The sequence below is a fragment of the Homalodisca vitripennis genome, chromosome X (genome assembly GCF_021130785.1).
Source record: "Homalodisca vitripennis isolate AUS2020 chromosome X, UT_GWSS_2.1, whole genome shotgun sequence".
NCBI lineage: Eukaryota > Metazoa > Arthropoda > Insecta > Hemiptera > Cicadellidae > Homalodisca > Homalodisca vitripennis.
The window spans coordinates 149,703,729-149,724,213 of record NC_060215.1 but is presented as its reverse complement, the minus strand read 5'-3'; the positions used below and the strand labels follow the sequence as shown (position 1 = coordinate 149,724,213).

General features: G+C 33.6%; 1 protein-coding gene across 3 annotated transcripts; it reads left to right on the top strand.

Annotated features, from left to right (window-relative positions):
• The first annotated feature begins 1,202 nt into the window (after positions 1-1,202).
• LOC124370006 (natterin-3-like) lies at positions 1,203-20,064 on the top strand. Of its 3 annotated transcripts, none has more exons than XM_046828275.1 (5): positions 1,203-1,341; positions 7,921-8,172; positions 12,049-12,192; positions 19,877-19,983; positions 20,030-20,064. In XM_046828275.1, the coding sequence occupies exons 2-4, from the start codon at positions 7,957-7,959 to the stop codon at positions 19,961-19,963; spliced, it is 447 nt and encodes a 148-aa protein (XP_046684231.1). In that variant the 5' UTR covers positions 1,203-1,341; positions 7,921-7,956; the 3' UTR covers positions 19,964-19,983; positions 20,030-20,064. The 3 variants fall into 3 exon arrangements, with proteins under 3 accessions (XP_046684231.1, XP_046684230.1, XP_046684229.1); XM_046828274.1 differs by lacking the exon at positions 1,203-1,341 and adding an exon at positions 4,164-4,185; XM_046828273.1 differs by lacking the exon at positions 1,203-1,341 and adding an exon at positions 5,149-5,344.
• The last annotated feature ends 421 nt before the right edge of the window (positions 20,065-20,485 follow it).

Sequence of the window (20,485 nt, the reverse complement as noted above, 5' to 3'; positions counted from 1 at the left end):
TGTTATAACACGTTTGTAAGAGTTAAAAATTGTACTGTATAAAATAAGTACAAATATAAAATAAAATTCCCAATATAGGGAGGTGTGGAATGTTGTCAAAATAAGGACCCTAGAATCATGTTTTTAAATTAAAAATCTTATTTTATGTTACAACGGTACTCGTATAATCATTTCTAATCTACCTAAATTTTCATCTCTACATAAGACGAATTAATCAAATGAGCATTTCAATCTACAAATATCAATGTAAAATCCCAGTTTTTGCTGGTCGTTTCATTTTATAGAAAACAATGTTATTAACTTAAGTTGCTTTGTGCAGAAGATTTTTGACACTCTATCTTTAATTGGGATTATTTGGAAAATTTCCACTTAACTTAAAAACAGTGTAAACTAAGATTTGACAGCTGTTCATAAAACAAATAGTGTCAACAGCTGTTTTGAGCAGTTGTACTAACTCATGAAAACCAGATCTACATGGCTGTGAAGTTTGTATACACTATAATGACTTAAATTATGAAATTAGTTACGTTATAATAGTAGGAACTTTTAAGTGGAAAAGAAAATAAATCAAATTTAACCTCGTGACAGACTTCTCAATTTTGTTTTTAATTTCTTCCAACACCAGCTGCAAACTTCTTAACTAATAGCCTATTTATCTAGTTTGGCCTAGACAAAAACCATTTGTCTAGTTGTTTTTGTTCTAGAGTTATACATTTTTTACTATTTTAGGCCGTTTTTACAAACAGAAAAATTCTGTGGAATCCTCTGCATCAAAAATAGGTCTAATTTCCGTCGATATTTTTGTCATGGGCTATATTATATCATAACATAATGAAATTATCAAATGTTTAAGTACTAGAGTATATGTATTAGTATTTTGCTAGTGTCCTTATACTTTTCACAGACATGGTATTGGAGAGCCGATGGCAAGCGGTCAAAGATATCGGATATTGAATCTGAGTTAGAGATTCAAATCAGTACCATCGACCTTGTACCGTATCGACTCCCTCCTTATTCTGTTTGATAAGATCCTCGCACAGGTTAGTGGCCTATAAGGACGGCAAAATACGTTTTAAAAGTGGATCGACCTCTCCTTTAAAAAATAAATAAATAAATTTTAAAATATTAGATTTTGTATAGGGTCTGGCACTCCCACAGACACACCACTGTCACTTCAAGTACTTGTTTCGACATGCATCAATCCATGCCAAGATAACATATCAGTTTCCATACCAAGTGTTGTATCTCAGTGAGTATTAAGATAACCAAACAAAAACCGTTACCTGCAATCGAGTTCTCCAATACGATTGTATTTGCTCCCAAGACTAGTCCACAAGATGGGTAAGTGTACAACACGTGTCCTTATATGACTTAAACTAATAACAAGGATGTTTTTATTTGGATAAAATTTCACATAACGGTGATGTTAAAAATTATTTAATTTACTGAATATTTTTGTTAAAGTAATATCAATTACTATAATTTATGGTTCTTTATTTACAGATATAATGTTTATGTTGTATTCTATCGGTATTTCTAACGCTATAAATTTCATTTCACTCTTATGCAAATCTGGTATATTTTTTCTCTATCTCGTTTAAGCCTCAGCGTTACCTATACCGGCTCTAATGTACACTCTTTTTATTAGCATAGTACACCAACTATCGTGTCTTTACATGATAGGACCTCCCCGAGATTTGAACTCGTGATCTGTCAGTTAGAGAGTCGAGACTATATCCATTAGTCTACGCAGGAGGACTGGTATATGATAATCACAGTAGGATCACAGTTCAGGCATGTGTTTTGTTTCCTAATTTTTTGTTTCGAAAAAAATTATTAGTGAGTATAATAAAACTCTAACTGTAAAGAACATAATAACTGTTACAGTAATAGATTTTTTAACAATAAACTTCAAAATATTATGACATTGACTTCATTGTTTACTTTTGATTTAACTCCAATTTAGTACGTTTGTATTTACCATAATGGGACAGTGACCTTAGTAAGAATACTATCATCAGTTCCTAGGTTTGGTACCGTCCGGGGCAAACTCATTCTCACAGCCTCCCTCCCCAACAGAAACATAAAGAGTAAATATACTTTTGATAAGACTTTTCCTTTAAATTATTTTCACTGTATTTCTCAGTGAGAGGTCTAATTTTACTAAAAACTGGCAGTGACATTACCAACTCAATCTATTGTGATCTATTACTACGTTATATCTACTTCTTATATCATATGAACGAATATCATGATGGAGTCTTATATTATAGATTGTTAAAAGTACAGTTTTACAATTTAAAAATATGCAGGTTAATAAATGTTTGCATTTCCAATTCAATATAGGTGACTTGCAACGGACTAATGTTTTAAGACTTTGTTTTTACTCTTAAAGCCTTCTCTTAAATCACTAATATGTCTTGTGATATACTACAGTTTCCCCAGCATATGTGGCCATATCTGACAATGGACTGAAAGTAGGCCAAAAGGCAGTTCTAACATAATTTTCAGCCACACAGAAAGTTAGTTCTCTAAGCAAAAAAAATATCCTTGAAAGTCTCCTGGCTAAGTAATTAATGTGCAGTCCCCATGTCAAATGTTTACCAATAAAAATTACAAGAAATTTAACAGAATCAACATATTTTTGATAAAATTACCGCAAATATCGAGATATTGAGGTGCAAGGATAGATCGATAGATCTAGTCTACTGTGGAGGATGATTTGGAGTTTGTGGGGCTCCCTTAGTGTTAAAGGCAGTTGCTAGCCTGAACATAAGGGTGTGCCACTCCTACCTGCTTTGACTGGAGAGACCAGTACATAGCTGATGGTCTCCCCTTCTTCCAAGGAGACATGACTGAGATTCACGCCCAAAATATTTCCTCAAGGATCTTGATAGGAGACAGCCCCTACCCCTAATCTTACCCATCCTGAATATCTTGTCACTTCGGTCCCTTTAGTACTAAATCCAATGATAGTTTCTCAGGCTCTTGTCCGAAGAGAACAAAACATAAATAAAAACACTACTTCTAAATCAGTGTGGAGAGATCAGAAATAGAGAAATCAGTCACTCTATGAGATTTGATTGAGTGTCAGCGTACATTTTTACATTGGTCTTATGGGCAACCATGATGGCAACGGGATTTGTAAAGAAACTAAGTACAGTCTATGACATGTTAATTCATAATATTTCGATTGTTGGTATGAATTTCTTACATGTTTTTGGGTCCTTCGATACTCTATTGTATTGATTTATATACAGATAGATAGATAAGAGAAAGTTCAATTATGGTGCACGTCCCTCTGTAAAATTTTGCAGTATTGGTAAAATCTTTAACTTAGGGTGATATCTCGAGAATGAACTGAATCTATTTGTGTAATAACTCGTGATAGAAAGGCACAAGAGACTTTAAAATTCGTAGTGAGGAAGAATTGATTAGGGTCAAAATATAAAAGTTCATCCGTCTGTATAGCCTTGTGGAAATAACTTTTTATAGGAAGGTCCAAGTGACTTGAAACATTTAAATTCTTAAATTCTTATTTTTCTCTTATGCCTGTAAGAGAAAATGGTAAAAAAATTCAAATTTTATTTATTTCTAAAATTCATTCTCCGTTTTTTTAGCTTTAATTTGATACCCAAATTTTAACAATGGATAGGTAGAACTCATAATATAAGGGTTTTTGTTAGGACATGTCACGTAGAAATTGTATTTCTAGAGCAGACGTCGTGCTCTACTTCATATTAATTTTGCTATGCTGAGTTTGTTAGATTTGATATAGTACATTGCCTGCATTCTTTTTGTTGGCTCGCAACACTGCCTCTACTATTTCAGCTGACAATAACTGTGTACAGTGCTATTATTCTTTCAATGCAGAAGTAAATAAACAATCAATTGTCAAAGTTTCTGTTCGTGAAGTGAATAGGTTATGTTGTGTGTTGATTAATCTGTTATTTACAATGACTAAACCCAAGGGTGTTTTTAAGAAAAGGAAAAACGTAGGTAAAAGGAAGATTACTGTACTTGTGAGTCCTTCTAAACCTGGCTGTTCAAGAAATGTAAACCTCGAACAGGTTATTATTCCTCTTGATGAAAGTAGGCCTATCCCTAGTTCTTCAAAACCTGTAAGTTCCTCTAAAACGAAACTCTCTGACTTGGAATGTAATTACAAAGAATATTTTGATGAAGGTAGGCCAGATTGTTGTTATGATATTATAAATTTGGGAGAGTTTTCAAATAAGTTGATATCTTTTACATGCTGCAAGTACTGTTTCCAAGACTTAAAATTTAGTGTCGAATCAAGAGTAGGCCTAGCGACTGTTTTCAGATTTTATTGTTCCAGTTGTGAACTAAATGAAACATTTGAAAACTCTAAAACAATACAATATAGTATATTGCCTTACGAGCAATTAGCAAAGGTCTCGGATTCGCTCCAATATTTTGTGCTCTGATGAATCCGCCTAAGCCTCCTTCGCGTTCAGAAAAGTACTTGAACATTCTTTGCCCTGCAGTAAAGTCAGTAGCAGATGAAGTAGTGAAAGAAGCAGTAGAAGAGGCTGTAGATCTAAACAATGGCTCTAAGAATCTTACAATGTTACGCCATTTGAAACTAAAGTATGTCCTTTCCGAAATAGCGCTCCAAAACAGTAACAAAGTTTACACAGGCCTAAGACCGGCCGTGATAGGAGGCCAGTCTGTCAGCCACATTAGTAATGAAGAACTTAAGGGGGATTCCCTACTAAAAAGAGACCAAATTTTACAACAAATTTAATTTTTTTTATTCTATGGTTTATAAAGAATCAGAATAACACAACATGTGGTGTAATATCTTTTCTATCATTGTGAAAAAATATTTGAAGCAGAGCATGCACGCTTGCTTTTGAATCAGTCAACCAGAACCAGATTCCAACCATTGTGCCTCTAATACAACATTCACTAATAATTATAGAACTTTGCTCCTTCCTGTAACAAAGTAAAATGTACTAAATATTTATTTTTATATAGTTATGCTACACACTTTACCCTCTTTTTCCTCTTTGAAACAGGCGGAAACAAAATACGCTTTTTTTCAAACATCATGCTGTCATTTTTTAGCTGATTATTTTGTTTGCTGACAAATGTTCTTAGTTTGTGATGGACCAGTTTTGAAGTTATAAAAGTTATCCAGCATTTATAGAGTGTAAAATGGTGGAAGTGAATAAAAATAAAAGGCTACAATCTCAAAGAAACAGAGAAGGTGGAGTGAAAATGTAGGCCTAGGTTTTGCCGTAGCCATCGGCCTTGATTAGGCCTAACATAAATGATTCCTGTGGTGTGTTGTTACCAGGAAAACAATCTGTGGATCAATGTAAGTTTTACTAAACCTACAGGTTTTGCTTTGTATGATAGTTAAAATCCTCATGTAAATATTGAAAACAACAAAAATGTAGAATACGTTTGCAGATTCCAATAAACTCATTGATTTTATTTCTTCCTTTCCTGGCATAGAATGTTTTCATAACAATGTAGAGATCAATCTAGTGGTTACTAAAGGTTTACCCATACTCTTAATTAAGTTTACTCAACTTGCGGGAACAAAAATCTATTTCAGACATCAGATTGTCTACCTTAAAGATCAGCGTTTTATCTAAACCATAGAGCTGTAAAAGCATTTTCTTCCATGGGTATAGGGCGTAGAGCTTTAGAAATGTTTTGCATCATTATAAACATGAAGTCTATGCAGTTTTTTCGTACAACAAACATGTGATAGCCATTAGAGATTCTTACAGAGACGAAGTAAGGTTTGTAAGTGCTATGAGGACTTGAATGTTGACAGTAAAGTTCTTGACATCACAGTGACCTTTGACAGAACATAGCAGAAGAGAGGATTTACCTCTAAATATAGAATATGATGTATTTAAGTTATTACTGGGCTTTTCACTGATTTTGACATTGATATTTACCTAATTTTTGAACCTTTTTAAGGTTAGCTTTAGAAAATATGGGATTTTAAATTTCTTATAACTTTTTAAATATTACAGCTGAGGCAATAACAATTTTACCACACATTATTTATAACATAATACAACTTTCTGTGCATGTAAGTCAAATACAAGTTCCTTTAATTATAAATGAATTTCAAAGAAATATTTAAAATAGTTTTTTACAGCTATAATTTGTCAACTATTTGAGAAATAAACGTCTTTTTATGTAATTCAAAATGACATATAAAGCACAAAATTTGGTTCAGTAGTTAAAAAGTTATAAGAAATTTTAAATCCCATTTTTTCCAAAATTAACCTGAAAAAGGTTCAAAAATTAGGTAAATAATTTTGTTTATAATTTGAACAGTGGTAAACATTATCCTATGGCCAAATGAACCCCAAATATTATATATCATAAAGATTAATAAGGTTTATATTAAAATCACTAGTTTCAGTAGGGAATCCCCTTAGTGTCAAAACACTTAGAATCTAGCTTTACAGATTAAAGCTCATTGGTTACAGAACAGTACTTCATAATTTTTCAACCAATGCTAATTATTTTTTTTTTAATTATATGCATATTGAACAGCTCTATAATAGAGGCATCAAGAAGAGAAATACTATCTTTTGGGTCCTGAATATTTCAAAATACTATTATTATTAATATTAGTATGAACCACTATCAGGGATTGCTCATTGACATTGCAGTAGATTATAACTATGCATTTGCTGGATTTGAAACAACACTTTTGTAAAATTTTTAGTTTCCTTCAAACATTTTATTTTGTTATTTGTACAGCTATCATTAGAAATGGTTTGATTAATTTTTCTACAATTCAAAATCTATACAGATCTGTAGTTTCAACACTCTAAAAGGAGAGTTATCCTTGATGCAACCACCTTGATCTTTCATACGATCACCATGACCCCTTTATGAGTCCCCTGATCCTTGACATGATTACAATGATCCTTGATGCAGTGGCGTATATAGAAAATTATTTTAGGGGGCTGACACACTGGGTGGTTTATTAAGTATAAAATATCCTCCCAAAATATAGGCTCTGGAAACTTTTTGAGAAATTGTTGAGCTTTAAGACGTCATGAATGTGTTCTACCTTAAAACAAACTAATGGATGCAATTTTGATGTGTCTTTCAAAATTTTGAAAGAGGTCTTTAGCAGCCCCCCTTATTATGCCAATGCCTTGATATGACCGCATGATCCTGAATGTTACTACCATAATTTGAGATGTGACTACAATGACCCTTGATGTGACCACCATGATTCATTATGTGACTACCACGGTCATTGATATGACCATCATGAGTTCGGTGGCAACTTTGTATCACATGAGAGGCAGTCTCTGACACTCAACATCGAAATATCAACTTTCCCCTTAGGCAATTTTAGATGTTAGGACATGGTTTTAGATCAGAGGTCTAGCTCCTCATCATTCTTATTCTCTTAGAACAAGGACTTGAATCTCGTAATCTTTAACATCTTTGATAGAACTCGCACCAGAATCATGCCTTTAATCATTTCAATTCTTCAAATTTCCGTATTATTTAGTCCCATCAACAGCATTATATGATTGTCATAATAATCACCAATTATATAATTTAACATAAATTTTAACAAGATGTGCTCAATGGTAATAGGATTTCTCTCTCTTGATGTTTCCTCTCCAAATTCGAATAAAAAATAACATGATTTTTTAAAATCTTGACGTACATACCTACTCTTGTATGAGTACATAACAACACTAAGTATGAGCATATCTGAAGATTAATTGTAAATGATAATGTTAATTCTTAATGGTCGAATTAATAACTTGAGTAATATCATTTTAATTATTATATCAGACGTATAAATGTTATGATTCAAATAATATTACTGTTAATTAGTAGTTAAATAGTACTATAGTCATTGATGTTATTTAATAATAAAATTATAATTTATAGCAAACGAATCGTACGGATGGTATCAGTGGAAACCCCATGCCAACTGCCGTGGCCAGTTCACCTGGCGGCGCAATCAGCCCAATTGGATACCCCCGCGAGCCCTTCCCGGTGGCCGAGACGTTGATGGAAACACCTCTCTACGTAGGCCGAGCCATGCACGAGGGTGACCTACTTCCAGCCAAGGTGCGGGCCGATGGCATGACAGCATATGTGTCCTACGGAGGTCGGGAGTTTCCAGAACACCAGTTCGAGGTCAGACAAAATAATAAAATTCAAACTGTATTTATCCGGGTATTTATCTCTACATTTAAGTGTTTATGGGAACTTTCCAATCCAGTTTATATACACACCTCTCCCTCAATAGTTTCTTTACTTTACTTCTAGTTTTGAGTGATTGCAGATAAAAAAGGAAAACTTTTTTTAGGTTAACAAAGCCTACTTTTTGGAGAACACAAAATTATTATTAAATACCCTCAAAAGAGAAATAGCACCCCAAGTAAAGATTTTCAGATAAAACCCTCTTTTTTGTTGTGATAAACCATTAGAAATAAAATAATAAATAAGAATTTCAGTACAAACTCAAGTTATTCATTGCTATTCATTTCCTAGATAATAAAGTTCTAAATTTCAATTTGACACTTTTGTTAAATATAAGTCAATTTGATAAAGCGGGTGACAGATGAATATTGATCAGTGTTGCATAAACTTGTGAAACAAAAAATACAGGACAAATCCGCACGCAATTTTTGACACGCTAGAAAGGAGTTTAATTTGTTATGTATTTTTGGATAGTAAATAATTATTTTTAATGGAGATTATTTGTTCTACACTCTTGTCTTAAAACGTTTTGCATTGCTGATTGTTGTTTGCTAAAAATAAACTTTTCGCAAATGTTTTAACAATTTACGATTTTTTAATGTGACAAACTGAAATTTTAACCTCAAAATGTCTAGAAAAATTATAATGGTAAATAAAACAACTCCACTTTATGGCATAAACTATGGGTTTTTTGCCTTGTCGTGTCACAAATCTTCAGGGACTCTTCCCATTGGGCATAATGTTCCCATGTAATATTTTCTGTGCTATTCACATGCTACTGATCTATGATCTTTGACCCGAATTAGGATATACCATTCGTCCTCAGAGGTGCATAGTCCTATGAATTTGGAATTTTTTATTTTGATCCAAACATGATTTGCTGTCATTTTAAACATGCTGTATAAGGTGTGCACATTTTTAGAGTACAGGAAAATGGGACCTTTGTGATTTAGTTTTCAAAACATTCCACTTTTACTCAACAGGAACGAAATTTAGCTTATTTATCTGTTATAACTTGTTAAAACTGTACTTTAAAAGGAGGTTACGCTCTTTGTTTATGTTTATATTATATTATTAAAGTTAATGCAATGTTGATGGAAACAGGATTTTTCCGGACTGATTTTTTTTTATCACTGAATGATGGCAAGTGTCCGGAAAATCCTGTTTCCTTCATACTCCTTCCATCGAGAAAAACAAACTTCAAACAAAGAACAATGTTGATGTTAATACTAACCAGATTTGACCACTTCAATCCTAAAGTTATCCTATAAAATGTACTATATCTGGCATTAAATTTCAAAAACATGTCAATCTTAAAGAAAGTGAAAGTTTAATGTGACACGATGTGAGTCTCTCTTTTTACAGACCTTTTTCTGAAATCAGTATTTATCTTGTATAAGGGTTTTTCAGTTGCACAACTAACATAGCAAACCGTGATTTTCTTAGCTGAGTAAAGAATTGCATTTATGGCCATACATATTGATGACAGGAAATATTTAACATTGCCATATATTTTGACAGCTGTTGAAAGTTAGATATTTTTATGTTTTTGAAATGACAATGACTGTGATCCAGGAATGTCTGTATGTGAACAGTAAAGATCTCACTGTTATTCCTGCAGTAGTGATTGATACTAACTACAAGAAGGTTAATTGTACAACTTCTGTTACTTGTTTACAATGTGCCTATATTCAAAACTGTTAGTTTTGTGATTACTCTACGGACAGTGTTGATTATATGCTTTCCTTCTCACTCTCTCACTAGCTCGCTGCAATCTCCTCTCTATGTCCACCATTGCACAGTGTATGGAATAAGCCATACCAGATGTCAGCTGTTTATGTATTCACTGGTTTAACCTAAATACATAAGACACAAAGACCGTAGGGCGACTCCCTGATCTTGAAGAAGTTACCTCAACCAAATATCTTGGCATTATAATAGATGACAGTTATCATGGATACACCATATTAACTCTCTTTGCAGTAAAGTAAGTTCAGGATTATTTGTGATGCGTAGAATGATGACCATAAGGGACTTTACTACAGCCAAAACTGCTTATCACGCTCTCTTCGAAACCCACCTGCGGTATGGGATTGTTGTTTGGGGTGGAACCACTATGTTAAACATTCAATGTGTTTTAACTCAACAAAAAACCCATCAGAATACTGGGGATATTACCACCTAGACAAACCTGTAGTGGAGCTTTCCGTGAACTGAAGATTCTTACAGCCATCAACCTTTATACAGTAGAACCCCTCATATCCGGCCACCACGGGACCGAGCCCCTGGCCGGATAACGATTCGGCCGGATAAACCAACCTACAGTACACAGCACTTGACGAAACAAAACAATTGTACTGTACTGTACTAACCGCACTGGAAATAATCAACGAACTGTTTACAGGTTAAACCTATTAGCTCAACTGAGGACAACATAGGAAAATGTAAACAAATAGATACACCAAAATAACGCAAGAGTCGTGGGAGACTAGTGCGTGCAACTGCGCGTCTGCAAGCCATGGTAAATAAATTTAACTATTGGCTTCCGGGAAGTGGCCGGATAAACCGAGGTGCGGTAAAACCGAGGCCGGATATGAGGGGTTCTACTGTATTCTGGAAACTGCTACGTATGTCTACATTAATGCGCCTGAAACTGCACACAGTGGAGTACAATATCATCAGTACAACAACCAGAAATGCAAGAAACTTCTGCCTTCCAGTACTCAGACCAACATCCACTGAGAAGAAACCGAGTTACAATGGTGCAAAAATATGGAACATACTACCAGAATAAATAAAGACAACCAGCAACCTTCATTTTAGAAGACATCTAAAAACCTGGCTGCAAGAACAACCGTTTCATTCCTTGAACGAATTTTACAATTGGAGACAACGATGTTTATAAAGACAAAAAATTAAATGTAATATTTTTACTTTAATTCTATTACATTTTTCGGTACTTTGGGATTATACCGACCACACCAGTATGAAGAACACAAAAATATAAATTTATAGAAACAAACATGATAGAACGAAAAAAACAACTCTTTAATTACAAACTTACAAGCATTTCCAGGTATTGTGATCGGTACTGTTGTCGCTGTTATCTTATCTTTCTCGAGAATCCCGATCACGGCAGGCCGATATTTAAGTTTTTTTTCAAGGTACATAATTGCCTTTCCATTACAATTAAATTTATATTTCTGATCAGCCCCTCTAGAATTTGATATTTTACTGATAGGTACTATCTCGAGGAATGTTTTTCTTTCGTTGACATCAGCGTGCTGCCGAAGCCCGCGCTGATGGCCGGAGGCACTCGCATTTTGGGTAGCGGAGTGTGCATCAAGAATAAAGAGTTTAATAGAGTGGTTTTTTCAATAAAGAGTTTAGTTTTTGTTTGATAATATATGTTTTTGTTGAAGTTTTGTGTTTGGAGAAATGTAGGGGTAAAACACGGAAGTAGAACAACGCGACGCACCAGCTGAACGGGCGGCGAGACTCTGCAATCACGTTATCTACTAGACCGCTCGACTTTGACCTCTGTATGAGGATGGGGAGGGGTTTGCGATAAGACAATTCCTGTTTTATATTGACGAAATATTGTTCTACGCTAATCTAGTAATCAGTAGAAGCAAAATGTCAAATAACGATTCATGTCTGGGTGTGGTCGGTATAATCCCAAAGTACCCATTTTTCACTGTATTTCTATGTATTATATCATGGTGACGCCACTACTTTATTTAAATAGCCTTGAAGACTATGTAAATAAAGAGATTTTGACTTTGACTTTGACATTACTGTTGTTGCCAGATACTAGCCAGCCATCACGTGGCTTGGCAACACTCCAGCAACGGTGAGATCAACAACCAGGCGATGGTGGTGGGCAACACTAGGCAGGGAGAGCCGCTGTACGCTGGCCGGGCTTGGTATAATGGCTCCATCACCCTAGGAAAGGTAGGTTTGCTGTGGTTGATATGTTATCACTGTTCTGACGTACTGAGGCCATCACCTACCATGTCATCTACAATAATCTATACATATGTTTTAACCCTTTGAATGCTAAGTATTTATTGAGTGGGTGTACTGAAAAGTGCCAGGTATTTTTCTAGTGGGTGCACCTAAAAGTACCCCCACTTTTGCAAGGTTCCAGTAAAAAATTCAGTTTGATTATTTAATAAGCTATCAACATTTTTTTCTCTGAAAACTCTGCCTATTTAACATAAAATAACAAAGTTATTATTAAATTAAATTTAGGAATACCATACAAATTCCAGAATTTGTTTATAAATTTAATTTTTCAACCAAATTATCATTACCAAAAAAAATTCATATCCTTTTCTTTGTCCATATCACTGGAAAGAGTATTCAATCGTCTATAAATCTTGAAAAATTCATAGCATTATCTTCAATAATGAGTGAATTATACAACTTTTAAGTAACTGAGAAATATGCATCACAATCTGTTGACAGTGATGTCAGTGCCTTCTAGATTGATTTTCGTTAAAGTCAATTGATGGGAAGTGTACTATATCAAATTATTTTTAAAAGAACAGTTCTTCATGAACAATTTAATATGATATTAGTTTAAAAATATAAAATGTTCGATTTTTAGTAATTGTTTTTCCTGAACGTCCAGTAAAATCGGACGTTGACACTCAAAGGGTTAAACAGCATTGACAAATATTGTAGCACCAAAATTAGTGTCTAGATTTTCCTAATTCTGTATGCTCTCAGGGAAGTAATGTGCACTAAAACACAATATTTCTTTCAATTATTTAAAGTACTAAAGAAGGATTTCAAAACGTATTATGTGTCTTATAATTACAACGATGATAAAAAGGTATATTAATATCAACCCTTTTAGTGCGTAGGTATTTCGTGCCAAGTGTGTACCTGCCAGTGCTAGAGGGTTTCTATCCCTTTTTGCTATGTGTTGGTAATTAATCTCTAACATATATGTTTGTTAATTGTTACACAAATTTATTATCATTTTTCATTATAGGTAAAAATTCAACCAATTGGAATAAGATGCTAAAAAATAGTCTGACTCATTTATTACAACAAAAGTTACTTACATAAAAAAGTTTTCAATTGTTTTATTCATTTGGACTTCTTAAGGTGATGAAAAGAGCTGGACTCAGTCAATAGATTCACTGTAAAGTCCACTACATTATGAACACACTGTTGGAATGTAATAGTAAAATGTTCACATATAAAATATTTGTGGCAATTTGTTTTAGAAATCTAACAACTAGCACAATTTTTAAGTGTTAAAAATAGTTCATGATATTACACAAAATATAAAGTTAAGGGAAATTACATATAAAATGAACAAACACACAAGTAAAACAAAAACTGTCAATTATAAATTTTAAAAGTTATCTCGTTTTTCAAGTGGGATAATATTTTAACAAAAAAAATTAAAAAATCTTAACAGTGATGAAAAGTAAAACACTTGATAAGCAAACGTTTTTTGCAATTTCTGCACATAAATATTGATTTTCTTCTCTTTCCTCCAGCCTTTGTGTTGGCTGCACTACAAACACAGCAGTTCTTACCCCTATCATGGAGAATTGTTTCCAAAATACATGTCAGGGCTCATATCTCCTCCAGGACCTCTGGCAGGACACCTCTGTATAACATTTGTTAGATCAGCCACATTTGGTCTAGACACTTGCTCTAAAACTCACTGTCTTGAAAGGTAATCCACAAGATAAATAGTAAATTCTAATCTTGTGAGAGGTTTGCCTGTACTTATAAATAAGAAAATGTTTCTAAATAAATAAAATGTTCAGTTTTGAATTTTTAATTATTTTTTTGTGATGTGTCCGGTTAACCGGATGTTGGCATTATAGATGTAGTTTTTAGAACACCCAGATAACAGAACGTTGGCACTAAAAGGGTTAATAAAACTTGTGCTAGTGATATTCTGAGGAGTTGCCATCCTTCCGATTTTTCTGTCGCTGTGTTGCCCAAGCAGTCCAATTTAGTTCTAGTTATGACCTTGTACATTCAAACTGAAATTTTGGGACAAGATTTGTGAGAACAAAAAATTCAAGATTGTTCTTGAGAAGTTTTGGAAAGACAGTGTTCAGTTATCTAGAAGAGAAGTATGGGTTTTAAATAGAATCAAAACAGATTTATTTTTGTTTAAGTTACAAATAGCCTAGAATAAAAGGTTATAATTCAGCAGTGCTCTTACACTAGGGAAAACAGGAAATAAAATATAAAATCTAATGCAAGTAAATCAATTCAATAAAGTAACTCCTTTGTTGGGTTAGACAACTATATAAAATAAATACAGCATATGTTAACAAAAAAGAGTTCAGAGTATTCAAAGCATATATTCCTAATTATTCTTATAACAAAATTAAATTTGATGGTAAACGAGTTTAAAGCAGAACATACATTATCATGTGTGAGTACACAGGCACCCATATTTGTAGGAGTTCACTCGAACTTAAACTTATTTTAAGTATAAAATCAACAAACGTATGTACGTTGTCTTTGGTACGTTCTTTGAAGGTGAACGTATTAAAGACTATACTTTCATGACCGATGCGGAACAAAACTCACTCACCCTTCGCTTGTAAATGGCGATGCTCCCAGTCTCAAATTTTATCATGTCATGTGGTAAATTCCTATAAAGAACATGAGCCAGATAGAATGGGTTGACAAACGTACTACTGCAGTTGGTTCTAGGGATATAAAATCTCAAATTTAATTTATCTCTCATGGGATAATTGTACATCAGAGCAAAAAGGGTACATATGTACTGGCAATGCCATATAGGCAAACATTTGGGAAATAGGATATTTTTTTGTGTATTTTAGATGTTTTGGTTACAAAACGGCCATCATTCAACCGAAGAACAATAGGCCTTAACGATAAATCAGTTCTTGTAAGTTTTTGCCTCTTTCTACTCTTAGACGGTTGGAATGAACATCAGGTTGACTGTCTCATTGTTTACATGTGCTTATGTGGTGTTTCAACATACAAACAGTTTACTACTATGCCCATATGGGCCTCTGAGAGAAATTCTGGGCCCCTGGGCTGTATACATTATGAGCCTCTCCAAAAAAAGCTTCAGCACAAAACACAATGTGACCCTTTAATAGTATATTACAGTTATAAGGAATAGGGTCTACAAGTACACATACTTCAACTAAGATGGTGAGTATGAATTACACTGATTTTATTACACAGTAATACAACATTAAACACACTGAGTTAATTAATTATGAATTATTTTACATCTTAGGGAGCTTCAAGAAGTTAAATTGGCTGCATAACCGTAGTTGTCCCATGGTTGAAGGGCTGAAACTTTTAATCTAGTTCGGTCAGCTCCAGCTACTGATGCGAAAACATCGTAAATATATGAAGAGCAATGCAAATGTTTGGATAAATTGGAGTTCGTTTTAACTTTATTATTTTTAGAATCAGTTCTTGAAATTTGAGTTTTGAGCCTCCTGAGTGAATATTTTTAACAGGAATTAATTCTTCACAGATGTTACACACATAAGTCTTCAGGAAATTTACACACTTAGTTTTTACACTCTCTGGAAACGTCTTCTTCCTCAATATCCAAATACTAATTTTTTTTTGTCAGCCTCAAACAGCAATGTCATTTACTCTAAAAAAGCGAGTGCTTTCTTCAAAACCAAATTGATTCATCATGAAATCTTTTTTTGGTTTGACGTTTCGTTTAGCTTAAAATTCAATTCTATGGGAAGGTCTACTGCCATAGATTTTGTTATGAGTTGACATTGTATATAATGAAGAAAAATGTATTCCTCAATTTCTTCAACTAATCCGTTAATGTTTTCAATGTCTATGTCCAGTGTTGTATATCTGGCTTGAAGCACTGTATTTCTATACTTAATTGAAACTAAAGTCTTAAACCATTTGAAACCATTAGGACACATTTGTAAGAGTGAGGTACTTTGAAATGCCTGAAAGTTCACTCTTACGTTCTGATATCATGTTATCGAGTGCAGTCACAAACATCGTATGTTTTATACTTGGTAAATTATTTTGTAAGGACCTTGCGTTGTATGCGGACCATCTTGTGTTAGATCATTTCTGAAGGGAACAGTGAATTTTCTTCACAAGAATCTACCAGCTCTGAGATGATTTTGAATAACATTATAAAGTTGCTGCATTACACCACATAAGGTGACTGCATCTTCACTGATCATCTCAACTACATTGACTCCACGTAGGTTTTAACTGTATCCAGAGTTAATACTGGAAATGTGGAAATGACAGCAGAAACTACCATGCAAATACCAACCATATTGGTTCCATTTTAGAAACCTTGAACTCTGCAATCTTTGAGTGGAAATCGTGTTTTCTGGCTCTCGAAATATTTCATTGGAAATATCCTTTTTGTTACATTTGACAAAACTAAATAAAATCTCTCTTTGATGTAGAAGTAATCACCAAGTACCTCAGAATAAAAGTTAACTGTTCTTCGTGGGAACAATCTAGAGTGGCGTCAACCAGTAATGAGTTTGCTCTTTCGTCCAAAAAGACTTGTTACTACATTCTACTCCTAGGAAATCCAAGATAAAGATAAAAAGGCCATTTATTTAACTAAATAAATTGACATTTTTCTTTGTCTAGAGACTTCCTATTCCCAGGTGGGGCCCGAAACCCGGATCCCTTGGCATTAGCCTCTTTTGTCCCCCCCCCCCTCTCACAATGTTGATACAAAATTATGATTCTTTTGTATAGTCAGGATGTATAAAGACATCAGATGCTGGTACTGTGCGGGTGAGGACCAGCTGCTGGTACTGTGCTGGTGAGGACCAGCTGGTGGTACTGTGCTGGTGAGGACCAGCTGCTGGTACTGTGCGGGTGAGGACCAGCTGCTGGTACTGTGCGGGTGAGGACCAGCTGCTGGTACTGTGCTGGTGATGAGTTATGTAGAGTGAAACCATAGTATAACAGGATCGATTGAGCAATACTGAGAATTAATCAAAGGTTCAAACAACTTTAAATAAAGCAATGAAAAGTGGTAGTATAAAAAAGTATAAACATTTTGCAATGTTTCAACAACCAAGTCTCAGTTATATAATATTTATATTAGTCTACATAAAGCTATATACTCTAGAACTCACAAACGTTTCTTTTAAGGGGCTCAAATTAGGCTTCACGATTTTAGACCCCAAAAACCGAACATAAGCTAAAGTCTGTTGTAAAATATTTTATAGGCTGAGATCTGTGAAATTACCTCTTGAACCCAAATTGGGAGCTTAAATGCAAATTGAATTTGAGAAAAGGAAGTATTTGTTATTTGCAAGGTTGGGAGGTTATAGAGGATGGTTTGAAAGTTCTCAATGAAAATCTTGGATTTTCTTATTGGTTAAGGTAGTGGCGTGAGGACATGCATTCTGGAGTATTGCACCGGACAACAGGTTCTTGTGTTGTCAAGTTTGGACTGCATGTATCAGTTTGGTAAACATGCCATAATGTGTGCCAACTGTAATTGTTGACTCACGTTCCATAACATCGTTCAAAATTATGCCTTTTTCATTTAAAAAAAATGATAGCCATAATTTTTTGACTCAAATTTGAAGATTTCTTAAACTGTACCGTTTTTTGTAACTTGAATGATGACACTCCATCGACTTTTGTTTCGAGACTGCGTTGAAGTACAATATCCACATATTGCCTGTGGGAAAACAAATCATATCTATACGATGTATTATATGTTGCAAGAGAAATGACTGTCGCTGACAAGTTTATTATTTGTCACAACATAGACAACTTTAATTCCACCAAGTTTCTGGGTGTCAATATTCAAGATAATTTAAGATAGGTTACTCATATTGATCATGTTGCTACTCGAGTGGCCAAGGGTTTGTTTTTGTTTTGTTAAGATTGTTGAAAAATAATGTATCTGTTGATGTTTTGCTAAGTGTGTACTATGCTCATATTTTTAGCCATTTAAGTTATGGAATTTCTTTGTGTGGAAATTCTCCATCTGCCAAAAGACTTTATTTTACAAAAACAGGCTGTCAAAATAATTTGTAATATTCCTTCCCGTGAACATAGTAAAACCACATTTTATCAAACTTTGAGTTCTTACACTGCCATCTATGTATATCTGATCTGTTCTGTTGTTTGTGAAAAGTAATATAAGTAGTTTTCAGGATCATACTGCTGAACATAATCATGACACTAGGAACAAACATAGGTTAATCAATGGTGTACATACAGCTTGGCTCAGAAGAGCTTTCAGTATCTGGGTATTACATTTTATAATATTTTACCATGTAATATTCAGGTTCAACCTTAGAATTATTCAAGCAATGTATTTTAAAAAATATTATTAAAGAACTGTATCTACAGTGTAGAAGAATTTTTAGGCTTAACCCTTTGAGTGCCACGGCATATTTCCCAAGTCATACGCATAAATTGCCGGAGCATTTCCTTCTGTTTTGCAAGCGTGTGTGGAAAAAACTATATTAAAAAAACTATTCAACCGATTTGAATAATTTTTTTTAGTTTGTGTGTTATAAAACAAGGTATTTTTTCCATATAATATTATAATTTTATTTTTATTTACACAAAAAGAATATAGGTTATAACAAAAAACTAAAAAATGAAAAAAAAAATAAATTTCAAGTTTGAACTAAAATTTTATTTATACAATATTTTTTTAATTTTTTTTTAGCTATACCATATGAAAGAGCATGAAAAACTGAACAAAAATCATGCATAATATGGTGTGTTACAGTAATATTTAACCAGATACTGCAATATATACAAAATACAACAAAAAGAAATTTTTGTTCAAGTTTGTCAAAAGTTTAGAAACAATATTATAACTATCCTATTTCACTCAATGAAGTAAAACGACTGTAAAATACTAATTATATAAAAAGTATATAAAAATATACACAGGCCTACAATATAACCTTACTTCACCTAAAATCAATAGTTTGATTGGAAACTTGCGTTTTACTTCATCACCAATCCATTAATAAAATATACGTCACTAAACACGAAAAAAGAAGTTTATAAATGCATTGTAAGTTTCACTGAACACAATTGCAGAATAGTAATAACAACAGTTTTCAGCATAAACACACGAAACTAGCACAATGTAAACACACAACAAACGAAACTGTGTAGTTAATGGCAACAAGTAGCAGCTGACCAACTATTGCGTCATCTGTTTTTTTTTTCTGATGGCAAATAACTACAAGGGGGCGGTGAACAATAAAAATCAATCACAATCGGTTGTTCGAAACTTGTAGATTGCCGTGAAATAAGTTATTTGTCAAAACAAAAATGAATTATATGTGATATTAATTAAATACAAATCGTCTACTGGGTAGATGCCGGCAATTTATGCACATTTAACAACATCTACTATGTAGACGCTGCGGCACTCAAAGGGTTAAATGACTATGTCTAAAAATAATGTAGCCTAATGTAAAATCTTTTGACCTTTGTCATACATTGTTAAAATAATGTGACCGACAAATAAAGCTCGATTGATTGATTGATTGACCCATGCCTCTAGAAAGATTGTTATGTATTACATATCTCTTGACTCTCTCCTTCTAAGAGTATACATTTGTAAAACTCCTTTAAACTCCATCTAATGTAAATGTTTTTGTTTCAGGTGCATCCCAGCCACAAATGTCTGTACATCCCGTTCAACGGTCAAGAAATCAGAATCAACGAATATGAGATCATGTTATTGTTGTAAATATCAAAGGATTCAATTACTTCAAATCTAAATAAAATTGATTTATTTTATATACATATTGTTGTTTTATTGTCTTGTAGTAATAAAAATATTATATTCAAGAGAACGATTTAAACTGCTCTATAACATCCAGCATGTTTCAAAAAGAATTATCCAGGTAAAATGGATGTTCTCTCGGTTAGTGACAGTAAGTCAAGATATTTCATTTTTTTAAATGATGGGGTACCACCACGCTAGAGGATGGAATCCAGAGAATGTTTGAATAGTGAGATTCCTTAAAGATTGATTGCCATCATGAGAGACGATGACATAGCTTTACATCACTGCCCTCCAAAGACAGAGACTTCACATTATGCTATTATTTCTTAGAACAGTTTATAGAAGACTGCCCTGTGTTTATGATGGGTCTCAAAATTAAACTTCAGGTTTTCACCCCATCTCTAGTTTCTGTTTGTTGGTAAACTACTTAAAATCCTGGTTTATAAGCAAATGTCTAAATTATTTTGAAATGAACAACGTTCT